Source organism: Paramisgurnus dabryanus, chromosome 2, assembly GCF_030506205.2.
Source record: "Paramisgurnus dabryanus chromosome 2, PD_genome_1.1, whole genome shotgun sequence".
Taxonomy (NCBI): Eukaryota; Metazoa; Chordata; class Actinopteri; order Cypriniformes; family Cobitidae; genus Paramisgurnus; species Paramisgurnus dabryanus.
In genome coordinates this window covers 1,877,328-1,889,380 of record NC_133338.1, presented here as the reverse complement: position 1 = coordinate 1,889,380, position 12,053 = coordinate 1,877,328, and the positions used below count along the sequence as shown (strand labels likewise).

Sequence of the window (12,053 nt, the reverse complement as noted above, 5' to 3'; positions counted from 1 at the left end):
CGGAGATTTTATTTTTAGGCCAAATCGCCCAGCACTAAGTGGGTGATTAAATTGGTTGTATTGAACAATTTTGCCCGAACTCCCCCTCGCATCACCCGGCCCTCACTCTCATTCCATACAGCAGCAGGGGTGTCCAGACTTTTTTGGGTGGTGATCTACTTTTAAAATGATAAAGCCGACAAGTTCTACATGCTAATAAACACTTTAAATGCGTGGACTATACTGCATATATCTCTACATTGGATTTAGGGCTGTCACCATTACTCTATTTTTTTAAGGAGTTTAAAAAAATTCTGGAGTACATGTCGAGTACTGTTTAAAATAGCGGAGATACGGTTTAGTAAAACAAACTAGAAGTAAAATGACAATAGTATTAGAAGCATATAAATCAGCACAACTCTGCCGCTCTCTCTCCCTCGCTTGCTCGCTCGCGCGCGCGCAAACACAAACACATAGACACAAACACACACTGGGTGCGTGCATGCATCAGTGCCTGCAAGAATCCGATGCGATTGTATCCTGGTAAATTTCAGAAGTTAACACGACAGAGCTGCAGCGGGCAGGCATAAGATTTATAAAAACACATTTGAGAAGAAAAGCACAGCAATGCAAAAACACTTGCGTGTTTCACAATTACTCTTGGAGGCATGGAGCAGCATGAGGATACACAGTTAACTTATGTGAGATCTACCGGCATTGCCTTTGCGATCGCGATCGACGTATTTGACACCCCTGTCATACAGCATAGCGAGGATCCTTTTCAGACACTTTGAAGAACGACCAGGCAAACGACAGAACCTGCTTCAGCACACGTGTAACGTATGCTCTCATGCAAAAACAAACATCCTCGCCCCCACACTCACATCTCCTACACACACGTCAAATACACAGGAATGATTATCGGCCTGTTCACATCGGCCTTATTTTGACATCGGAACGATGCCGATGTGTAAAAAAATGACCATATTGGCCGATGTTATATCGGCGGCTGATATATCGTGCACCACTACATAAAGCTTGATTTTGTAAACCTGTAGGATCCTCAATGTGTATAGGTTATTCTTGTCATGAAAAATGAGAGATTACTAAATTAGAGATAAACAAATAAAGTAACAAAGCCTAACGTTTATTACATATCAAGATTATTATTGAGGAATAATGCAATAATGAGTGTCCAACTCACACCTTGCTGCTATGGTGAAATATGGCTGCCACACTGCTCGTGTGGGTTGTGGCTAGAAGGGATACAGCTATAGCCAAAATCTCATGACAATTTGCCGGATGAGCACTGTTCTCATCCTAATCCTACCCCCAAACCCAACCGTTACAACTGGCTCGTAGTTGCAACATTAACGAGAAGCAACACAGACGGGCAAGTAGGAATTTAGTAAATTGGAATTTACTAACAATTTGAGCACCGCCCCCTATGTACACATCGAAATATTGCAGAGACCATATCAGAGCAAGTGTTTTCTTTTCAATTAATGAATAATTTGCTTGATAATTGTTACATTTACGGGAAAAGTAACTAACTGTGTGATCCACCCCATCCCCTCCTGCCTGAAGAAGAACCCCACCTGCCCCGCATCCACCTGGATTTTAAAAAGGTTTATTAAACTGCTGTGCCACCAAAATTGGAAACGCAATCAATACGCTTTCGGGAATAATTCAGAAGCTTTAAGTACTGCAGTTTTTACTTTCAAATAATCTTTACAATCCTCTACAGAAAGCGCAGTATAAGCTTCTTGAACTCTACTGACTGAAGCATAATTGTCTGATCAGTACTAGGCCCATCTCATTCATCAGCGACACTTTCAACACTACATGACCTTTTTCATTATATTTCTGTAGCAAATGATGCTAATGATCTAATCAGATTCAGTGGATTGTGCTAAGCTATGCTAAAAGTGGTAGTGCCAGACCCGGAGATCAGCTGAATGGATTCCAAACTGAAGAAACAAATGAGCCTATTTAAAAAAAGTGGAGTGTCCCTTTAAAATACTTATGAACATAAAACTGTGGATAATGAGAGTGTTTTTCTCCTCAGATGTGGTTTGCTGAATGATGTGGCATTGGGTCAGGTTGTATCTGTGTCCTGTTGTGACATACAGGGACGATATGTGAACATCATCATACCTGGAAGTTCAAAAGTTCTCTCTATGTGTGATGTAAAGGTGTTTGCAACTAAAGGTAATTTTGCATAGTCAGCTTATAAAGGTAAACATAATGTCACTCTTAAATATCTGAGTATACGCTTACAGTAAGCAGTGTTTTTTACACTGAGGATTTTGGTAAAGTTAGATCATGAAAATAAAGAGCTGAATGAATCAAAGATGTTAAGGGAGTCTGTTTTAGTATTTCAGATGTTTAGGTGAAATTCTACTGTACAGAAGAGTTGACATCTGAATGAGATCCTCTTGAAAACTTTATGTAACCCATTTTGTTTGCGATTGTTTGTGTTTTCCAGTCATAAAAGGTTTCATAAGGATAACATTTAACTCCAGTCTCGATATGTCAGATCCAGCAGAGAGGAAAAACATTCTTAATGAGGTACGAAAGACATTTTAAGAGACCTTTGAAAGGACATCTATAAATGGAGGGGGTCTATAAAAGAAGGTCCAGATTCTATTGGGGTAGGGGCGTGTTTGCTTTGGTTTTGTTTAGGGGGTGTTTGTTTCAGAGATCATGCCCCTTGCCTTAAAATACCAAAGGAATAAATTAGAGTAGAAAACATGTAAAACCTATGAACTTTTTCTCCGCCAGCATTTAAAAAAAATGTTGCCAGCCAGCGCCAACATTCTTCATGATTTTCACAAAAAAAATTTTTTTTTAAATATATAAACAAACAATATAGCCTTTCAAATGAAAGAACAGACCCTCTGCTTTCAAACTAATAAAAAACGCTTCATCCTACCTTCTTTTTATCTCCTCTCAATTATGGGTAGGTTTCTTCAAAAACACTAAATTATGAGCAAAAGCTGAGATAATTCCATTTTGTGAAGGAATTTTGATAGAGATCAGATGCAGGGCAATCTTTAAAACATACACGGAGTTCTTTCTCTTTCACGTGAGGTGCTACTTCCGGGTTGTATAAGTTCCACCTGGTGGATAGTAGCGGTATTGCAGAAAGCCGGAAATTCTCATCATTGACAGGGAAGCTTTTCTCTTAATTGACGATATATATATTGAGCCGTTAAACATGCATCTTATGTGTCAATGTCACACAGTGACATCCAGTGGTTGCTGGAGGAATCACATGAGTCTCAAAGTTACCCTGATTCAGTAAAGTATGTATATATATTTCAATAGTAATGTTTTTATTTTAGCTGAAGACCGCTTTGACTTCTAAAGGATTATCTGTTTTCATATTGACCTGGACAAAACTCCCTCAGAAGGTCAAATCGGAGACTTAGCTGGGTGGTAAGTTTTACAAAACACAACAATAAAAAATCTTTCAAAGTCCACAGTACATAAAATAAAAGTGTATTTATAATTCATCTTATCGTTTTATTCACAGGTCCATGTGTTAAGGGCAGATACTGAATGAACAGAATGTCTTTGGAGAAGGAAAGAAATATAGTTTTCTTGTGATAGATCTGAGTAGAAACATGCATTTCACATTTATTTCATCTTATTTATTAAATAATTGAATTTATCATTAATTCAATAATATATATTTATTTACTTGCAATTTATATTATATATTCATTCATTTATTTTATCATTTAATCATTTACTTTATTTGTATTTTTTTATTATCTTTATTGACAGACTCGAAGTCCAAATATAAAAAGCACACACAACATACAAACGTCCATAATATATAAAAAGCACACACAATATACAAACATCCTTAAACAACCACAATCAAACATAACATAAATAACACGTAGCACAAATGTGTGCTCACTGATTAAAAAACATACAAATGTTGATTCCAATATTTCCAGAGACTGGAGGAGTATCTTGTCTCACTTATGTTAGGGTCCGTCAAACACCTTATAATGACATAGACTCATTAAGCCTGCACATAAATTTAAACATAAGATTCCAAAGCAAAGGTTGGAAAGTGGGAACATTACAATTCACAAACATCTTCCTTGCACTTTCCCACCTTGGCTACTTTAACAAAATTCTAATAGCATCATTATATGCCACCTTTTTTTGATTAATCTTCCCTTTGGTATGGCGACACCATAGATGTGCTGTGTAAAGTGGAGTACAGTAAGCTCTAAAAAGAGCTATTTTAACATTATACATGCACATATGAAATTTTCTTGCCAACATACTTGCCTGAGCATTACATTTATAGCACTGACGCTAAATATCATCATCATCACTTAGGTCATCCCTGATAATGTGTCCTAAGTATTTTACTTTAGTAACAGTATCTAGTTCTTCCCTTACAAAACCATGGTTATACTACAGTTAGTGCCAAAAAACCATGGTTAGTGTAGGAAAACTATGGTTTTGCTGATAGTAATCAATACACCAAAAAACCATGGTTACTACACTTTTACCACAATAAAACCATGGTTAATTTTCGTAAGAGTTTCTCAGACAGATAAAAGGAGGGAAACTTTAGCTGCTGGTCCTCCTTAGTTCTTACTATCATGATGACACTCTTTTTAGGATTAAATTTGATGTCATATTGCATACTATACTTTACAAATGCCATGTATCTGATCAAGATGACCAGGACCTCCAGCAGACAAATAGGCCCACAACATTAAAGATACAGCAGTATATTTCATTTTACACATGGGGTACATTTTACCCCTGCGTGCACCAAACTAATGTTGAGTTTTTGCTGCTAAAAAGCTTTTTTTTTGCTTCATCTGACCATAGAACATTTGAAAAGTAAATGACACTACTGGAACTTCAAATGGGATGGGTTATATGGTCAGATGAAACAAAAAATAGCTTTTTAGCAGCAAAAACTCAACATTAGTTTGGTGCACACAGGGGTAAAATGTACCCCATGTGTAAAATGAAATATACTGCTGTATCTTTAATGTTGTGGGCCTATTTGTCTGCTGGAGGTCCTGGACATCTTGATCAGATACATGGCATCATGGATTCTATGAAATACCAACAGATAAAAAATAAAAACCTGACCGTCCCTGTTAAAAAATCATATAATGGACCATGGTTTGATCTTCCTTCAGGGCAATGATCCAAAGCAAACATTAAAACTAACACAAAAATTTGTCACTGAGCACAAAATGAAGCTTTAGCCATGACAATCCCAGTCCCCTGACCTGAACCCTAAAGAAAATGAGTGGGATAAACTGAAGAGAAGAAGCACCAACATGGATCTGGAATCTGAAGGTTCTGGAGAGATTCTGCATGAAGGAATGGTCTCTAAACTCTTGTCAGGTGTTCTCCAAACTCATCAGGCATTATAGTTGAAGACTCAGAGCTGTTTTCTTAGGGAAAGGAGGTTGCAAAAAGAATTGAATAAAAGGGTATGATTAATTGTGAGCAGTGTCTATTAGAAAAAAATATTTCTCTCATAATGAGATTTTCACCCATTTTAAAATGATTCTTCTCCAATGAAAGGTTGGATTTTTGTAGATTTTTTAAATTAAAGATTAAAATTATTAACGATGCAGATTTATTTTCACAGCCTTTTGGGTCATATTTACAAAGGGTATGAATAATTTTGAGCTTGACTGTATATATGTGTGACCCGTCACGGAAACCATGCAGTGACACAAGTCGGCAGCGCAAGTTTCGAGAAAATTAGAATTTTTTTTTTTCAAAATTTGTGATTTTCATTTTATTGCAAAATCTGTTAGTTGAGATCACGAAGAAGCCCCTCCATGTTTGAGATAGCAGTTTTTTATTTTTAAAAGCATACATTTTGCGGTTGAAATAGGCTTGTTTTTCCGGAGATTCTAGCATGCAGCGGGGGGCGTCATTGTCTGTGTGTATATTTACATACTGGATAAGCTTGTGTTTTCGCCTCCGCCCCCAAAGGGAACAGCGTGACTACTAAATAAGGATAGTTCGCCCAAAACTGAAAATAATGTAATTAATGACTCACCCTTATGTCATTCTAAACTCGGAAGACCTCCGTTCATCTTCGGAACACAGTTTAAGATGTTTTAACGTTAGATTTAGAGAGCTTTCTGTCCCCTTTATTGAAAATCTATGTACGGTTTCCATGTTCAGAAAGGTAATAAAAACATCATCAAAGTAGTCCATGTGACATCAGTGGGTCAGTAAGAATGTGTTGAAGCATTGAAAATACAGTTTGGTCCAATAATAGCAAGAATTACGACTTTATTCAGCATTGTCTTCTCTTCCGGCTCGAGCGTGAAGTCTTGTGACTGTAGTGACGTGGCTGCCCTGTTCCTCAGACATGTTTGCTAAGTTTTTTTTTTCAAACTTAAAGCGTGTGTCTCCCCAGACTGTAAACGAAGCTCGGGCGCACAAAACAAAAGAAAAATAAAAGAAGCTGGGGCAGAACAAATAACAGTCAGCCGCATCGTACCGGCGAGAGCTCTTCAAGAAATCTTACGGAGTAGTTTAATTTCGACTCGCTCTTGCGGTACTTTGACGTCATCTCTCTGTCAGTTCTTGCAGCGCAGCATGAGTCTAAACACACAGAAGTTACACAGAGATCGTTGAATTTGTTGTATAATTGGCTTCATGTTTTGTCTATCAATATTTTCCATGAAGCCATTGGCTGATGGAAGAACGAGTGAGCGATTGGTTACATCCCTAAAGGACTTCAGGTTTTTGACTGTGCTGTTTTTGGATTATCTATTATACTACCTCCCTATTTTAAATACAAACTTTAAAGGCGGGTTCATGTGTTTAACGGAACGTAAATTACGGAGTGTATTCTCATATACCCTTACATTTAACGATGTAAATAATCCTCAGATTGAAGAAGTTGATGCGAAATCTGATGTAAACAATAGACCAGGGGTCGGCAACAGGCGGCCCGCGGGCCAAGAGTGGCCCGCCAGCAAAATTTTCTGGCCCGCCAGATTATTTTGGAAGTCCGTTTTTTTATCAGACTATTTTTATTTTACAATAACAGTTTACAAATATGGCTCCTATAATTCCTTCATTCTTTTTTTAAAATTTAAACCAAAAAGAAAATAAAGAAAAACGACTTGTTTTTCTATTATTTATTTTCTGAACTAAAATGAAAAAAAACAAATAGGCCTAACGTCTCGTTTTCCGATTTTCTGATTGTGCGCTCAGATCAAAAATAGAAAAAAATAATGAAACGGGTTAAGACTAATTTTTATTTAACACCTTAGCAGACATATACCAATTAAATAATTTTAAACAGATCAGGTACTATTGTGGTAACAGATTACAGCCGTTTTAATAATGGTTTGAATAGCAACCATGCACCAGTTTTATTCTATTAGAGTCCGACTTTTGAACTTTTTTCATTATTATTTATTCGTAATAAATAATATGTATTACCTGATAAAACATATTTGCACTAAATGCTGCACAAAACTCTTCCACTAGCCTACTTGAGAAAAGCCGTAGCCGCGCGGCGATTTCCCCGCTGCATACTGTATGAAACGCCCAAAAGGATTCATGCGGCGCATGATGAAATTTTAAAGTATAAAGATGGTAGCGGGACTCTGGGGCACCTATACTTTGGACGGAGCGGGTGGTCTGACTGACAATAGCCCTCCTGTGACAGCGTATCCGCACTTCATTCTGACCACCTGTACAGCTTTAGGAGCTGTTTGGTACTGAAACCATTGTCAGCCAACAACATTATTTTTGTGCAATTATGTTTGAAATAGTTTGGCAGAAAATAGCTTACTTCATTTGTAAGTAGGGCAATATGGTTTCCGTTTATGTTGGTTAGATATTTCAGTGATAGGCTTTGTCCTATTTAATTTATATTATTTATATTTCATTATTTTTTCTGTGACATTTTTTCTCTGCTGACAGTACAATGTTAAAATAATATTTATATTGACACGAACACAATTTTTGTATAGCATTTATAATTGTTATAGGCTACTTAATCTCTCTCTTTCAGTTAGAGACATTTGAATTTGAGATTCTGGAAACGAGATTTAGGTTTTGCGGACCCGTCAGGTCGGGAAATAAAGCGTGTGAACACATAGTGTATTTTAAGCGTTGCTGAATAGAAACTTGTGGGAGCTGGACAAAAAAAACAGTCCCGCGCAGACCTCCTTAAACCTTAGGTGTGTATGTATATGTCCCGAATAAATGATAATTAAAAATGGAATAAAGTTCAAAAGCCGGACTGTAAGAGACTTTTATGGGAGCATAAATGCCTGTAAAATGTTACCACTATACCTGTAGTACTTGATCTGCTTAAAATGATTTCATTGATATATGCCTATAAAGGTGTTAAGTTCAGGAATAAATAATGGAAAAACAAAAAAAGTTTTTTTTTTTTCATTTTTTCATTTTTGTTTTTAATTTGAAAAAACGATTGAACGAATGAAACACGGACCCATCATATTCCATGATTATAGGCCTATTGCGGGTGCAAACAGACAAAGAAACAGCAGAACAACCATGTTTTAAGCAATTTTAAATGCCATCTTTCGTCTTTTAAATAGGAAATAAAAACAAAATAATTTTTTTTTTTAAATTCAGCTGGCCCGCCATCTACTGGCTAAAAAAAATATTGGCCCGCGGCCAAAGTAACTTGCCTACCCCTGCAATAGACTATATATCTATATTTCACGGATTATACGCATTTGTGGACAAAAATGGTCAATGGATAATTCACACATCTGAAACAGACTGGATTCGACTTCCCCACAAAGGTAAAAAGAGTCATGTTTATTTTTGCATGTTGTCATTTGGACTTCTGTCATAAAATACTACATATGATGCTATGTAGTATTTCCAGTTGGAAAGAAGAGTCCCTTTCTTCTCGATTTTCTCGGTTTGAGTATTTCTGAGTCTGTTACACATCGTTGGAAAGCTTAGAAACTGCACTTTCAGAATCTGTGAATAACTCAAAATGGCCCAGATCTGACTTGTTTCACTACTTTCTGTGACTGATCACACACACACACACACACACACACACACACACACACACACACACACACACACACACACACACACACACACACACATACACACACACACACACATATATATACATACATATATATACATACATACATACATACATACATACATACATACATACATATATATATATATACATATATACATATATATACATACATATATATAGTAAAGAATAATGTAATGCTTCGTGTTGCTTCAGCCATTGTAATGCTTCGTGTTGCTTCAGCCACACACACACACACACACACACACACACACACACACACATATATATATATATATATATATATATATATATATATATATATATATATACATACATACATACATACATACATACATATATACATATATATACATATATATAGTAAAGAATAATGTAATGCTTCGTGTTGCTTCAGCCATTGTCTCAGTAGATATTGTCTATTGTGCTTCATTCACATTGAAGCTTTCTTGCTTTGAAAGACATAGACAGGAGTTTTAATTGCATGGACCATGGTTTAATAAGTCCATTGCTGCCATAAGTTTATGTTATTAAACAATTATACATGCTAGCACAAAGAATGTGTTAAACTTCAAAAATTTGAACCTCTAAATATTAATTAATATAAAAAAATTGTTAAAAAATAAGGACCACCATAATACAGTGAGGAAACTCTTCTTCCTCTTCCTTTATTTCTTAACGCCATTCCAGCATCTACGGCTATATTCATGGTGAGAACCAGGTAATCCATACACAAGTTTTATTCAGACAAGTTGATTCATACACAAGTTGGGGGAGGGACAATTTGGTATCTCCAATTTGCCTAACTTAAATGTTTTTGGCCTGTGGGAGGAAACCGGAGTACCCAGGGTAAACCCACGCTGACACAGGGAGAACATGCAGAAACTCCACACAGAAAGGCCACCTGCCCTAGCCAGGGCTCGAACAAGGAAACTTCTTGTTGTGAGGCAACAGTGTTACCCACTGAGCCACTGTGCTACCCACAGTGAGGAAAATAAGTATTTGAACAGCCTGCTATTTTGCAAGTTCTCCCACTTAGAAATCCTGGATGGGTCTGAAATTGTCATCGTAGGTGCATGTCCACTGTGAAAGACATAATCTAAAAAAAAATCCAGAAATCACAATGTATGATTTTTTAAACTATTTATTTGAATGATACATCTGCAAATAAGTATTTGAACACCTGAGAAAATCAATGTTTATATTTGGTACAGTAGTAGGTTTCTGGCCTGTTGCTGAGAAACATGGAGTTTGAGCTCCCTCCAAAGATTCTCTATTGGTTTTAGGTCTGGAGACTGGCTAGGCCATGCCAGAACCTTGATATGCTTCTTACAGAGCCACTCCTTGGTTATATTGGCTCTGTGCTTCGGGTCATTGTCATGTTGGAAGTCCCAGCCTCGACCCATCTTCAATGCTCTAACTGAGGGAAGGAGGTTGTTCCCCAAAATCTCACAATACATGGCCCCGGTCATCCTCTCCTTAATACAGTGCAGTCGCCCTGTCCCATGTGCAGAACCCCCCTCCCCAAAGCATGATGCTACCATTTACATTTAGCTGACGCTTTTATCCAAAGCTACTTACAATTGCTATGTCACATGCCTCTGGAGCAAATAGGGGTTAAGTGTCTTGCTCTAAGACACAATGGTGTGTCACAGTGGATTTGAACCCAGGTCTCTCACACCAAAGGCATGCGTCTTATCCACTGCACCATCACCACAGTAGGGATAGTGTTTTTGGGATGGTACTCATCATTCTTCTTCCTCCAAACATGTTTAGTGGAATTATGACCAAAAAGTTCTATTTTGGTCTCATCTGACCTCATGACTTTCTCCCATGACTCCTCTGGCTGATCCAAATGGTCATTGGCAAACTTAAGACGGCCTGGACATGTGCTGGTTTAAGCAGGGGAACCTTCCGTGCCATGCATGATTTTAAACCATGACATCTTAGTGTATTACCAACAGTAAACTTGGAAACGGTGTCCCAGCTCTTTTCAGGTCATTGACCAGCTCCTCTGGGCTGATTTCTCATCTTTCTTAGGATCATTGAGACCCCACGAAGTGAGATCTTGCATGGAGCCCCAGTCCGAGGGAGATTGACAGTCATGTTTAGCTTCTTCCATTTTCTAATGATTGCTCCAACAGTGGACCATTTTCCCCAAGCTGCTTGGCAATTTCCCCGTAGCCCTTTCCAGCCTTGTGGAGGTGTACAATTTTGTCTCAAGTGTCTTTGGACAGCTCTTTGGTCTTGGCCATGTTAGTAGTTGGATTTTTTTCTTATTGTATGGGGTGGACAGGTGTCTTTATGCAGCTAATGACCTCAAACAGGTGCATCTAATTTAGGATAATAAATGGAGTGGAGGTGGACATTTTATTGGCATACTAACAGGGGCACGTTCAATCTCACACCGGTGTGCAACGTTTTGCTACGGTTTCCGGGTTGAACGACATGTTTCCTTGAAACGGTGTGCAACGGAATGCAACAGGTTTTAGAAGCGTTTTCTCTTGTTTGGTGGGTGTGTCAGAAATGTCAGCCCAATCAGCGGCAAGATGTATAAAACCACGCGATAATAAAGAGACAGCTCGCTCAATGGGTTCAAGTTGGAATGTTGTCTTTCATTCTGGACGGCAAGGTCAGTGACTGTAACATCGAGGGTATTTTACAGTATTAAACACACATTTATAACGATTTCATCAGGCTTCAGAAACATTTAAAAAAGAACACAAAGAATGGCCTCTCAGCTACCGTAGTTGCAACTCTTGCGTCATCACAACAGGGTGTTCAATGCATCACCGTTTCAGTTTAATAAACGTTGTGCAACGTTTTGTCGGGGCTGAACGCAGCCCAGGTCTCTGAGGCTAAGAATTCTAGCTGATAGACAGGTGTTCAAATACTTATTTGCAGCTGTATCATACAAATAAATAGTTAAAAAATCATACGTTGTGATTTCTAGATTTTTTTAGATTATGCCTCTCACAGT

General features: G+C 37.6%; 1 protein-coding gene across 1 annotated transcript in view; it reads left to right on the top strand.

Moving 5' to 3' along the window:
- LOC135783390 (uncharacterized) overlaps positions 1-5,408 on the top strand; it is a 43,840-nt gene extending 38,432 nt beyond the window's left edge. The window contains exons 8-10 of the mRNA XM_065294067.1: positions 2,048-2,190; positions 2,468-2,550; positions 5,253-5,408. Of these exons, the coding sequence (XP_065150139.1) occupies positions 2,048-2,190; positions 2,468-2,550; positions 5,253-5,408 (382 nt within the window). The remainder of the gene's footprint in view (positions 1-2,047; positions 2,191-2,467; positions 2,551-5,252) is intronic.
- The last annotated feature ends 6,645 nt before the right edge of the window (positions 5,409-12,053 follow it).